This window comes from Bos indicus, chromosome 1 (genome assembly GCF_029378745.1).
Source record: "Bos indicus isolate NIAB-ARS_2022 breed Sahiwal x Tharparkar chromosome 1, NIAB-ARS_B.indTharparkar_mat_pri_1.0, whole genome shotgun sequence".
NCBI classification, from domain to species: Eukaryota; Metazoa; Chordata; class Mammalia; order Artiodactyla; family Bovidae; genus Bos; species Bos indicus.
Genome location: NC_091760.1, coordinates 144,164,791 through 144,178,769, shown reverse-complemented (window position 1 = coordinate 144,178,769; position 13,979 = coordinate 144,164,791). Strand labels below are relative to the sequence as shown.

At 55.8% G+C, this 13,979-nt stretch overlaps 1 protein-coding gene across 1 annotated transcript in view; it reads right to left on the bottom strand.

Moving 5' to 3' along the window:
* Positions 1-12,056, bottom strand: part of PDXK (pyridoxal kinase) — a 31,124-nt gene extending 19,068 nt beyond the window's left edge. The window contains exon 1 of the mRNA XM_019963561.2: positions 11,817-12,056. Coding sequence (XP_019819120.1) covers positions 11,817-11,903 — 87 coding nt within the window. The 5' untranslated portion in view covers positions 11,904-12,056. The remainder of the gene's footprint in view (positions 1-11,816) is intronic.
* Positions 12,057-13,979: the final 1,923 nt, after the last annotated feature.

The following is a 13,979-nucleotide window of genomic DNA, read 5'->3' as shown; positions in this document are numbered from 1 at the left end:
GGTGTCACCTCAATGTCCCCAAACAAGCAAAGCTCTCTGGCCACAAGAGTGTCTGTCTCTGCGGGTGTCAGAGCAGGACTGAGGGTCCCCAGGTGTGGATGTGGGCCACACCCCAGCTCTTCATGGGGGCTGTGGTTACCAGGCATGCTCCTTTTGTGAATTCATTGAGCTGTACACTTATGAAGTCTTTCTAAAAAGCCAGTATTATGAGGACTTAAATCAAGGAAAAATTCCACAGTCTAACCTAGAAAGTTAAAACTGGCAATTTGCGAATTTTCTTGCCAGATTTCAGGGCCTCCTAGACAGACAGAGCTCACGGTATTTCAGATCCCTAAATTCTAATCAACTCCAAAGAAACAGATTTGAAGCAACGATGACACAAATCCTGCAAATCCTGCCAGAATACCTCGCTCCATTGCTTCTGGAAGCGTAGATAATTAGTCCTTCAGAGCCAGCACACGCGAAGCAGCTATTTTCTGTTTTTAAACGATAGCGCTAAGCGCCGGGCTGACATCTCCATTTCACACACCAGCAGCTTATTTGTTGGCATGATAGGCTCGTGTGAGGGGCCCTGTCAAAGCCTCGTGCAGGGTTGGGCAGGTGCAGCAAAAAGCCAAGACACAGGGCCCGGCTCCCTGATGGGAAACGGGGGACCCCAGAGAAAGGAGGTGCCTGTTGTTAACACCTCGTCTTCCAACTCAAACCTCTGCTTCTGTGCTCAGCTCTGGGATCTGGGGCTGGGACCCTGGATGGCACATCTGTGCTCAGCTAGGGGCTTCTGACGGGACACGGGGGTCGGGAGGGGTGGAGGGAGACCAGAGATGGAGGGTCCTGCCCCTGCTGGTCACCTTCCCCAGCCCCGGTTTTCTTTACCCACGAGGAGGGGCCCCCGGAAGCAGCTGAATCCACTCTGTGATCTCTCCATGGCTCCCAGCACCCCCATCGCATAGCCGTAAACATCCCGTCTCCCTGAGCTTTAAGTCCCGACTGTAAGCAGACAGGGGAGGCGGGCCCTGGAGAAAGACCCAGGCATGGCTAGTCTAAACGTTTGGTCTAAGCCATGTTGTGACCCGGGCCTGGTCACAGCGCTTGCCCTTGAACAGGTCTCGGTAACTAATGATCTTCAGAGAACAAAAGAATGCAGGGCAAACAGTTACTGAGCATGAGGAATAACAGCAAAGGAAACCAGTCAGATGTAAAGAGCCCCGGCTCCACTTCCCCGCGCTCACCCCTCTCCCCGTGCTTGCCCTTACACAACCCCACTGAGTGTGGGTGGAGCCACCAGGGAGTCCAGTCTATTCACACGCACCCTTAGGAGCAGAGTTCTCTTTTCCTAAGAGAAATAAAGGCAAAAACAAACAAATGGGACGTAATCGAACTTGAATGCTTCTCCACAGCAAACCATAAACAAACCAAAAAGACAATCTATGGGCTGGGAGAATACGTGCAAACAACGTGACCAACAAGTGGAAGACGTGGTGTTCAGTCACTGAGTCCTGTCTGACCCTTTGCGACCCCGTGGTCTGCAGCACGCCAGGCTTCCCTGTCCTTCACCATCTCCTAGAGTTTGCTCAAATTCATGTTCATAGAGTTGGTGATACTAATGAAATAGTACTCAGCCATAAGCAGGGAATGAAATAATGCTATTTGCAGCAACATGGATGGATGTAGAGATTATATACTAAGTGAAGTCAGACAAAGAAAGACAAATATTATATGATATCACATATATATGGATACTAAAAAATAATACAAAACCAGAAACACACTCACAGACACAGAAAACAAACTTATGGGGAAAGGAAGCAGGGCAAGGGATCAGTTAAGAATATCCGGACATGTCACTACATCTAGAAGATAAACAGCAAGGATTTACTCTATAACATAGGAATTATATTCAGTGTCTTATAATAAACTATCATGGAAAAGAACACACACGTATTAACTGGGTCACCGTGCTATACTCCTGAAATTAGCACAGCATCGTAAATCAACTACATTTCCACTTGAAAACAAGCCAAGCAAAGTTCTCTGACAGGCGGAAGAGGATGTCCACGTGTCCTGAAGGAGAGTTCTCAGCGCTCTGCTGGCCCTGAGCACGCAGGCTGCGTGGGGAGCAAGGCCACCGTGCAGCCACAAAGCTAGCTCACCTGGCTCCAGTGACCTGTACACCAGTAAGTCTGCTACCTGCCCCAGCTCCCACCCCGATCAGCTGCGGCCACATCCTTGGCTCCAGCGGCCACTCAGCCTGTCTTCCAACCCAGAATGGCAGCTGGTGGTCAGCTGGCAGAATTACACCAGGGAAATCGGCCCTGCCCCACCCCTGCCAGCTTTTCACCATTTACCAGCAACAAGACTCATTTTAAGAAAAAAAGAGGAAGAATTGGCTAGTTCAGCACGGGAAGGGGAGGGGAGGGGAGGCCTTCAGAGATCAGGGAGAGCACCATCTCGGGCCTAACCCTCCCTCCCTCACTGTCCCCAGCCCAGTGCAGCCAGGGGCAGGTGCTGCTGGAATTCTCAAGCGGGCCTGTTTCAAGTCCTAGCTCCCATCCAGGGAGCCTCTGTGCTGTCCTTCCCCTGCTCCCCAAAGCACCCCGCAGACACCAACCTTCGAGGGTTACCCGTGGAATGAGGCCCAAACCCCAGGCTGTGCGTCCCACCAACTGAATTCCACACACTCTCTGAAACCCCAAAGTCCTTCTGCCTCTGGGCCTCTGTGAGCTCCCCCGAGTCTGAAACAGGGACTCTTGGCTCCAAGACCTTGTTGGAAACCTTGTCTTCTCAGCCTCCACTAGAGCACCCAGGCTTTGTAGGGGCGTTTGGGAGTTTGCGCTCCCTGCCACTGTGACCCTCTGGGATGAGTCCATCGCCCTGTGGGCCTCTGAATGAAGGCTGGGGGCCAAAGCCGTGCTTCGGGCTCCGCTTCAGAAAGAACTAGAGTCTCAGCCAAGAGGCTCCATGTCCAGCTGGTCTGCTGCCCACCAAGGTCGTGCCAGTTCAAGCTCACTCAGCTGCTGAGGAAACCTGGCTCCACGGGACCACGTGAGCATGTCTAATGCTGGGGACACAGTCTCAGACCCGGGATGGCCAACAAGATGCACAGGCAAAACAGAGGCCCTTCGGGCATCAGACAGGGCCCGTTCCTCAACCCCACGCTCCAGCTTCCCACCTCTCCCCCAGGGCAGGGGAGACCCCAATGGCTGGCGTGCACGCCCACCTAGAAGAGCACATTCAGAAGCTCCAGGGGCGTCCGCCACAAAGAACAGTGACATCAAAGACAACGTCCACACAGTCCCCCCACGTCCCAGCAACGTGGACCTCAGTCCACCCGTTAGGCACAGCATCCCTCCTGAGGGCAGCTACATGTGCTGGGGGCCTAAAGCCACATCCCTACTTCCGCCTGGATGCTGAGTCATCAACCACTGCTGACAGCCAGGCACAGACAGCGAGAGCACGCAGAACACACAGCCGGGAAGCCCAGGCCACGCAGCTTCCTCCACGGGAGGGTCAGGGGCTGGGCAGCGAGAGGACTCACTTCACCATCTTCAAAACCTTCACCGAGGCCTGTTTTGCAAGACCTTTTCAGTCACTCGCCTAGGAAATCAGAATTAGCAAAGAGAGGACACAGGAAAGCCATGTGCCTGTGGTCCGACTGATCAGCCTTGGGTACTCCAGGGTCCCTTTCTCTACCCGCCCCTGGTCAGCCTGACCACTCAGCCCAACTCGAAACCACCCGCCCCTCATCTCCCACGGGAGCTCCAACAGGGAACAGCCCTGTGTCCCTTGAACAGTGCTGCAGCCCCCTCACCCCCACCCAGCTCGCCTTAAGTCCCAAGGCCACCTTTGCCCCACATGCGCCCTCGTCTCCTGGGCGGCCGGCCCCGGACCCCCTCACCCTGGCCCCAGCCCTGCTCCCAGCGCAGTGCACCCACCCCGGCCACCAGGCCCCGCACACTCGCTGGTCAGGTTCAGCTGGGCACCACCCTGAGAGAGGCGGTCTTGGCCCAAGCTCCCAGCAGCACCAGCTACAGACGGGGGACAGGGCTGCAGCTCTGGTCAGGGGACGGGAGGGGCTGTCCCTCCTCGGCTGAGCCGTGGCTCCACACATTCCTCTCTCCTGGACAAACTCCATCTACTCTACCCTTGGCGGCACTCTCCCGGAGCACTCTGAGCAGAGCTGGCCGCTCTTATTTCAAAAGCTCCATGTGGGTGAGCTCCAGGGACATCCAGGCCCATGAGCCACACTGCCAGGGGGGTCCCTCTGTGTGCGGTCACAGCCCTGCTCACGGACACCTGCTCAGGTTTCCAGGCCAGGGGCCTCTCAGCACAGACCTTACAGAGAGGTCCCTGTGAGGGGTGGTCATGCCAGCATGAGGCAGACGTCACACCACACAACTGCACACGCGCACCCACATGTACACACCCACAGCTGAGCACACACACACACACACACACAACACACTCGCACACATGGGTATACCTCCCCCCACAGGCCATTAAGTTCTTGCTTTTCTACATGACAGGCAAAGAGGAATGACACAAATTTCAGCCCCAAACTAAGAAAGGGTTACAAAATCAAGATATTGAGCAATTCTGGAGATTCTTGGGAAAATACAAAAGGCAGGAGAAATGCTGAAGCAACACCTAAGTTCCAGGGTTGGGACACACTGGGCGAGACGGGGACTTCCGGAGGGAAGCAAGCAGAGCACAGCGTCCCAGGTCACGGGGTTCCAGCACTGGTGCGCTCCTCTGGGAAGCGGCAGGGGGCCCGAGGCGGGGTAGGAAGAAGGTGTGCTTTTGGGCACTGACTCCCTGGCACTGTCTGCCAATGCACGTGCCACCACGAAAACCTTAATGGCAAACACTACGTCTTTTAAAGGGCAGGTGACATCCTTCCAGCATCTTTCAAACTCAGTCCTGACAGAAAAGGTCCTTTTTATCCAAGGAATTCTAATGAAAAAGCGTAAAGATTTTCCAAGGACCAAGTGTTTTAAGATGAATCAAGAGAGCCTCTGAACAGGGCCACTTTACAGTTCAGGCGGTTCTTAAAGGGGAGAGGTGGAAAATAAGCTGCTTATGGCCGGAAGCGTCCCCACTACCACCAGTCACAAGCCTCTAGGAGAGGCCGGGGTGAGCTGTCCACACTTGCTTGCTGGGCAGCTCTGCGGCCTCTGCTCAGCTCCTGTGGCCCCATCACTAGGCAGGGAGGGTGTGAACCTAGGTTTCCAGTCCAGGGCCTCTCTGCACAGTCGGCTGCCCCCCAGCCTACCCCTTCCTGCCGGGTGTCCAAGCCAGTCCACTGGCAAACAGGCCTGGCTTTGAGGTCCCTGCACAAGAAACCGTCTCCAGCCCTGCTGGATGTCTCGGCTCTGCTTCTGCACCGAGGGGCCAGGAGAGTCAGAGAACGAGGTGGGTTTCTATATAGGCCCCCAAATGAGACAACCCCTGACCCACCTTCCAGGGCTGCCTGTAGTCTCGGCAACACAGTACTGAAGTGGGTTCTGAGCTAAGGTCCCAAATCAGATTCTCAAGGTCACAGAATTATTTATGTGCCCCCCACCCCCCAGCATGGTCCTTCAAGGTGGCACCCTGGGCCTCCAGTGACCCCAGCAGAGGTCCTGCATGCCCGAGGCTACCGTGCCAATCCAAACACGGCCTCAGAAGGAAGCGCGCACCACACATCCGGCACGAGGCCAGCTACCACCTGCCTGGACACCCTCAGAAAGACTCATCTGCCCAGCAGAGTGCCTGTTGGCATCGCAAGTGCTGGCCGCCCTGGCAGGAGAAGTGCCTAGCGGCTGGAGGGAGACACAAGAGTCGCGGCTGAGGCAGCAGTTCAACTCCCGCCTGTGCTATTCTTCCCAGAAGACAGCTTTTGGATGCTGGGGCTTTAATTAAACACCCAATTTGGGTCGCTTTTAAATCTCTCTGAACAGGCTCCTTTTAACTCACAGTGAATTGAACAGCAGCCCCTGAAATACATTCTGGCTGAGGATTCATGCACATACTGAACTGGAAACTGGGTCTGGCAAGATACAATCAAGCTAAGCATCTCAAGCCAAGATGGCCTTGGATTGTGTCAGTAGACCCCACAGCCAATGACAAAGGTGCTTATTTGAGACACACAGGAGCAGGCCATGCAACAGATGCACGGACTGGAGTGATGTGGCCACAAGCCAAGGATACCTGGAGCCCCCTAGAAGCTGCAAGAGGCAGGAAGGACCCTCCCCTCCAGCGTCTGGGGGAGGGATCACGGCCCAGTCAGCATCCTAACTTCAGACTCTTGGCCTCTAGAACTGCGGGAGAATAAATCCACGATTCTAAGCCCCTCTGTGGTACTCTGCTATGGCCGCCCCCCAGAAACTCATACAGAGCCTAAGGCCGCGTGTACCTGCTGTATTTTTGTTTCTCTCTTTCGACTGTACCACGTGGCATGCAGGATCTTACTTCCCAGACCAGGATCAAACCCAGGCTTCCTACATTGGGGGCCCAGAGCACTAGACAACCAGGGAAGACCCCTGCTGTGTTTTCACCAAAAAAACCGGGAAGCAGTAGGGCAGGAGTGGGGTTGTGGGGCTGCTAGACAATGGGAGTGAGGTGGAAGTGTTAGTCGCTTAGTCGTGTCCAACTCTTTGCGACCCCATGGACTGTAGCCCACCAGGTTCCTCTGTCCATGGAATTCTCCAGGCAAGAATACTGGGGAGGGTAGCCATTCCCTTCTCCACAGGATCTTCAGATTCTTTACTGTCTGAGCCACAAGAGGATGGGTGGGACCTATGAAAACACAGGAGGAGCTGCTGGATCAACAAGCCTGTCTTCCCTAACACAGAGGGGGCTCAGAAGTACACTTCCAGCCAGGAAGAACATGAGGTTTTCCACTTCCAAGAGGAAAGCAGCCCACAGAGTCCAGGCTGGGAGGAGGCCACACTGGGTCCATCCACCCCTTCCCTTTTCTCTCCCTAGAATCAAGGTCAGAACAGCGAGAGGTCCCAGGGTCTGCCCGGGGAAGGGGCCCTGGAAGCATCATAGGCATGACGCCGTTGACCTGCAGTCCCCACCACCAGAGACAGGACAGGAAGGCACGAGCCCACCCTCTCACTTCCCTCGCTCACTGCCGATGAGGAGTACCCTGCCCACAGCTCTACCTGCTGTTGCTGGTCACAGCAGCACGTGCCCCTCAGCCACTAAAACGGACTATGAACTCGAGCCCAGAAACAAATCCAAAACCACAGTCAAGGTTCTGGTCCTTTCTCTTCTGTGTTACCATTTTTCTCTGCCCAGGGAAGGCAGCTGCCTGCAGGCTACCCACCTGAGACCGCCACCAGCGTGCTGTGGTATTAAGTGTTGATCGCTCAGTTGCATCTGACACTTTTTGACCCTTTGGACTGTAGCCTGTGAGTGATAGTCGCTCAATCGTGTACAACTCTTTGCGACTCCATGGACTGTAGCTCTCTAGACTCCTCTGTTCATGGGATTCTCCGGGCAAGAATACTGGAGGGGGTTGCCATTTCCTTCTTCAGGAGATCTTTCCTGCCCAGGGATCAAATCCGGGTCTCCTGCATTGCAGGCAGATTCTATACCATCTGAGCCGCCAGGGAAGCCTGTGGGGACCTGGCAAAAAGCAGTTTGAGAACCAGAGCCCTGAAGCCCAGACATCTAGCTTGCAGACGTCTAGCCAGGACAACTCTGGGAATGGTGGGAGGTCCCTGGGCAGGGATCCACACTGCACCCCACCACAAGCAGAACCTGGGAGCTTGGCACCATGTCATCACTAACAGGACTGTTCTCACTGTGCAGATGAGGCTGAGAATGTCTGGGGGGCACGGGGGCCCCTGAGCCATTTCTCCAAGACGCGGGCACCGGGTCAGCACCCCTCCACCGGCAGCCTCTCCACCCCGCACAAGTGCATATTTTGCCTCCCCACATTTGTGGGGCCCGGCCAGACCCCACCTTCTCCTGCCATTTCCAAGCTCTCTTCCCACAGTCAGCTGTGTGGGTAACCCCACCTGTGGCGTCTCCAGCTGTACAGCATCCATCAAAATTCAGAACATTTTCAGAACTCGGCACAGCTCTGTAGTCAGGGGACACCTGCTGGAATCGTGCAAGGCACGGCCACTTCCAGGCTCTGTTCACCCGCAGCCCATCCTGCACCATGCCCTGCCCCTCTGTGCTCCTGCAGTGCTCACATGTTGAGTGGGGAGCAAAATGCCTACAGAAGACCCCACGGAGCCTCCTGTAGCCCTTACAAGAGCTCGGCAGCCTAGCCAAAGCAAGCGTGAGTAAACTTGTGGGGAATCTGGACTCTGGACAAGGAAGCACTAAGTGGCCATGGGAGAAAGTGTACAGTGAGCTACGGAAAATCTCTGGAAATTCTTCTCATATGGGCTAACTGTGTGTCCCAAGTGGGACCTCAAACGAGGACCGTGTGAGTGCTCACGTGGCTGAAACAAAGTTTATTATTCTGAGAGAGTCAATTCCTAGGCAGGCTGAAAAGAAGTCTGGAGGTCCCCAAGGAGAGAGGGAAATTCCCTTGAAATTCCCTTGAAATTCTCAAGGAAGAGGAAAGGACAAACTTTTTTTCCCTCTACATTCCTTAGGATTGCATAACAATAATGTATCCTGCTTGAGGACAGTTTCTGGGAACTCCCCCCCACCCTTTCTGGCTAATCCTGTTATTTTAAAATGTAAATTATGGGAGTGGGTCTAGTAAGGTCTTTACAACCTCCAGACATTCTTTGGATTCACTGTAATAACTAATTAAGGCAAGAACACTGGAGTGGGTTGCCATTTCCTTCTCCAGGGGATCTTCCTGACCCAGGGATCGAACCCAGGTCTCCCGAGTTGCAGGCAGACGCTTTAACCTCTGAGCCACCAGGGAAGCCCAATAACTAATTAGAAGTATATAACTCCATTGCTGGCACTAGTGAGGGGCACTCTTTCTGCCCCCTTCTGATGTCTATGTCAGAAGCTTTTCCTCTCTCTTTTATACTTTAATAAAACTTTAAAAAGCTCTGAGCGATCAAGCCTCGTCTCTGGCCCTGGGTTGAATTCTTCTCCTCCGGAGGCCAAGAATCCCGGCGTCTTTCGTGGTTCAGCAACAACCTTTCAATTCTCTCATAGTTCACACCATCAAGGTGGGCTTGGTTTGGTGGAGCACGTTTTGAGAGCCACCCTCTCTGCTTTCTTCCCCTCCTCAGCTTTTTCCACCCGCCCAAGGCTACGTTAGGAGGAGGAAATGATTAGGGCAAAGGACACAGGTAAGGATGTGATCCAGGCCTGATGGAGGCCCTGGCCTCCCTTAGATGCCCCAGGCACACTTGGCTGCCCACTGGCCCTACCTCCCTGTCTGGTCTTTCTGCAGAGAGGACTAAGAAAAGCACCCTGGGCACTGCGGCCACCTCACTCAGCAGCCAGCACCTCCGAGGCACTTCCCAGGGATGGTCACCCTTATTGAGTCCTTGGAGTCAGGCTCTATGCCCATTCCACAGATGAGGCAACTGAGCACTAGAGAGCTCAAGGTGGAAGGCAGCCTCTTCAAGTCCCCAGCTTAAGAATGAGCCTCCAGGGGAGTGTGAATAAATAACAAAAGAGCCTGGCTCACTTCCAATTTTACGAGGGTTAAGTCTAAGCCACAGCAGCCCATCTGAGGAATTCAGGATATAAAAAACAGGAGCAGGTACTCAGTGCTTTGGATAAACAGATGTTAGATGCGTATCTCAGAAAGAATTTCAAATTCCTGCATCTTTCCATACTTAGAATACCACTAAAATCAATAACTTAAGATATCTGTTCTTCGTGATTAGCAGTAATCTTTTACCCAGAAGTAAGCTTGAATGCAAGTATTTCCCAGCTCCCAAAACCTCATGTACAAACTGGCCTCTCCCTGACCTCTCTGGAGCAGTGCCCTGAGAGACTGTCCCCCTTACAGTCCTCAGTAAGTCCATGACTAAAACTCCAACTCCCTTGCTGTGCGTTTTTCTTTAAGCAGACAAGAGGAAGTGCAGGGATGGATTAAGTCAGAGACAGGTGCTACCCCCACCCTGGAGATACAGAAGGGGGATAGCACCCCCGACGTCTGTCCCTCAAGACCACAGGTAAGGATGCTGGATAGAGAGGAGACCTCAGGTGAGAACCAAGGTTCAGTCCTTCAGAGGCCCTTCCCAAGGGGGGTGGTCTGGAGGAGCATCCCATCAAGTAATTGGCAAAGGACATGTTGGTCTGCAAGTTTAGGGTCAGTGCCTAGAAATCAAGGAATAGATGATCAGAGGAACAACTTGCCCAAGGAAAGATAAAGGAGCAGCCACAGGGAGAGACAGAGGCCCAGGGAAGCAGCAGAGTCTACACACCTCTGCACACTTCTGCCAAGGGCAGCTCCCTCTAGGCAGGGTGCAGGCGGACCACTATCTGGTAGGGAACTTCCTGGTTCCACCTTCTGCGGCTGCCCCTGCTGCAGGGATCCTGCACTTTCAACCCCAGCACTGCCCCACCATAGAGGCCCTGCCCAAGCAATCAGTGACCAAGAGCTGGGGCCTTGGGGCCAGTCCTGGAGTGCACCCTGGCTGCCCCCATGGTCTGCACCCCCGCTGGTGGGAATGGGAGGGCCAAGGGCCTCACCTTATCTCCACAGGTGCTCAAAGATCATAGGGAGCTGGCCAGGCGGGTCAGTTGGACTTGAACCCTTGTACCATGCCACCTTCAAGTCTTTGTTCCACTGCCTCCTCCCCGGAAGATGGGCAGGCCAGCCTCAGGTCGGCCCTCAAGCTCTACTGAAGGGTTCCAACCCTTCCCACGGCCCCTCCAGCCAGCTGGCACCTACAGGCCATTGTGACTGGGTGGCCCTTTGTGATCTTGAGGGTCCAGCACAGGGCCCTCACGTACAGCATGCACAACAGGGGCCAGACACTAGCTCCTTGTTCAAGGATAGGACCCAAGGACAATGGGCCAGAGGTGCACGGTCCAAGAGAGCCACCAGCCCGGACGCACAGCCCCCTGCTTAGCCCACAGGGCAAGGAAGTGACGGTGACCCCAACGCTGACACCCCACTGCACCCAGGCCTCATCCCGACCCTCCAAGGGCTACCCAACCACAACCTTGGGGCTGAGACAGGAAGCAGTGGTGCTCACTGATAACCCAGAGAGAGACCGTGAGCCCCTCACGGAGCACAGGTGGGGGAAGCAGGAGGAAGCCCGTGGGCACCCTAGTAGGGAAAGGCTGACACATGTAGGAAGCTGCATCTACAGCCAGACCCTGCACGGCCTGAAATGCCCTCTGGGCTTTACTTCTCCGGTGCCAACACCTGCAGGTAGGCCCCCTCCGTCCCATCCCCTCCCGGCGACCGCCCCTCAACAGGCAGTCGCAGGGTGGAGCCCACCCTGGCCGCCCAGGGCCTCACGGCGAGCCTCCCGATCCGCAGGGGGCGGGGACCGGATGGGGACGGGTCGCCCACCAGGTAAGCAGTGCAGAGACCTGCTTGCCCAGCGCCCACCTTCGCTGGGTCTCCGGCCGCTGCTCCGCATTTTCCCTTTCCCAGGGTCGGGCCGGTGGGAAAGGGTGGGGGCTGGCGGGTGCTCACAGCACGCGCCCGGGGTCTTCATTCTAACATAGCGTCCCCACCCCGTCCCCATTCCACCCTCCTGGGTCCAAGTGCGGCCCCGCCTCCGCCCCTGCAAAGTGCCCGCCTACCCCGCCCGCGTCTGGAACCCCGCGCTCCAGATCCTCCGGGCTGCCGGGCCAAGGTCACGCGGCCCGGCGGCGGCCACCCCTTCGCTGGCCCGCACGGCCGGACGCGGGGACACCTCCGGGTTACGTAAGCGTACCTGCAGCGGGAACGTGGCCGCCCGGTTGCCCACGTAGCCGCGGACGACGTGGCTCTGAATGGAGAGCACCCGGCACTCCTCCTCCATGCCGGGCCTGCCGCGGCGGCGCGGGGCCGGGGGGTCAGCGTCTCCGCCGCGCGCTCAGCTCGGCTTCGGCCACGCTCGGGCTCCGCTCCGCCGCGGCCCGGATCGGCGCAGGCGCTCGGCTCGGACGACAGGCCGCCTCCCTCTGACCTCAGCGCGGCTAGGAACCCGCGGGTCCCGCGCTGCGCCGGGGCGGGCCGGGGGCGGGGCATCCTCCTGTCCCCGCCCACTCCCGCCCCTCCCGGGCAAATCATCTACCGCAACCCAGGCCCGGGCAACCCACCCACATCTCTGCGCTACCGGCACGTGGGCGGCCACCCTCCAAAACGCCGGCTTGCACTTTCAGTTTTACCCTGTGGGGCGCAGCAGGCTGCGCCGGCCTGCCTTCATTCATCGGTTCCTCGAGTCCTTCATTCACTCCACACAGGTCCGCCCCCTGGCCTGCACCACGCCTCTAACCCCGGGGCCGCACACTGCCGGCACAGCAGGACCACGAGCCCGACAAACAAGGGCCCCCGCGGAGGAAGGGCACTGGCGAGGCGCCCTGGAAGTGGGCACGGACAGGGATGTCTGCAAGTGGGCTACTGGGCTGGGAGTTACCGGGACCACCTTCCCCAGGGCCCAGTGGAGCGCAGTGCCTGGCCCCAATTCCAGGCCCTGCAAGGCCCGGAACTCGTATGCGGTCCACCGCCCCTGCGGCCACCGAGCGTACCGGGGCCAGGACGCATGGGCCCTGCGACCCTCTGGCAGCACCAAGGATCCAGGCCCACCTTGCTAACCAGACGCCCCTACCTAGGGCATGCACGCCTGATCCACAGCCAAGTTACCCTGCAGAGGCCTGGGGGGCGGACGCCTCCATCACCATGAGAACTTTGGGGACCCAAGGGCCCAGTTCCCCCACCTTGGACACATGACTGGCCTTCTCCTCAGGGTGTGCTGGGCCGAGACACGTGGCCAGTGCCCACCCCACCGACCCTGGGCAGTGTCCTCCGTTAGAACCTATTGGCAGGGGCAAACCCATGTGGTGGGGGCCTAGTCTGTTACCCAAGGCAAGTAAGATCCTGTGTGCCAGGCACAGGGAGGTCAAACAAACCTATCGTAGTTTGGGGCAGAGGAAGGTTTACTACTGGGCGGAGTCAGGAGAACAGAGTGGTGGCGGTGGTTTAATTGCTAAGTCCTGTCTGACTCTTGCAACCCATGGACTATAGCCTGCCAAGTTCCTCTATTCATGGGATTCTCCAGGCAAGAATACTGGAGAGGGTTGCCATTTCTGGTAACCAAAACCCTCAACTCCTCCATGGTTTTTTTGACTAAAAAAGATGCACAACTTGAGAGTTGTGAGTGAAATTTTATTTGGGACAAAATGAGGACAGCAGCCCAGGAGACAGCACCTCAGATAGCTCTGAGAGACTGCTCCCTATGGAGTGGGGGAGGTCAGTGTATAAGATTTTGGTGAAGGAGTTCAATACAATTAAGTGCTTACTTTACAAGAGTTTTCCACTAATCAGGAGGAGCTGCTGTCACCAAGAAGGGATTCGGTTCTTTCTAGATATGAGGAGATGCAAGGTATGGGATCACAAAATCTGTTCCTGAAAATATCCACCTATCTAAAGGCCTGTCCCACCAGGTTCTCTGGAGCACAGAGACCCTCTCTCCACCCTGACCTCCCTCAGAGCGTGTGGGAGGTCAGCAGCTGCAGCAGCACAGGGTTCAGTCGCCACAGAATCCAGCTCAGTTATTCAGTCGGGTCCGACTCTTTGTGACCCCACGCACCGAAGCACAAAGATTGTCACCCTGCTTATTTAACTTATATGAAGAGTACATCAAGCGAAATGACAAGCTGGAATCAAGATTGCTGGGAGAAATAGCAATAATCTCAGATATGCAGATGACACCACCCTTATGGCAGAAAATGAAGAGGAACTAAAGAGCCTCTTGATGAAAGTAAAAGAAAAGAGTGAAAAAGCTGGCCTAAAACTCAACATTCGGAAAACTAATATCATGACATCTGGTCCCATCACTTCATGACAAATAGATAGGGAAACAGTGGAAATAGTGAGAGACTTTACTTTTTTGAGC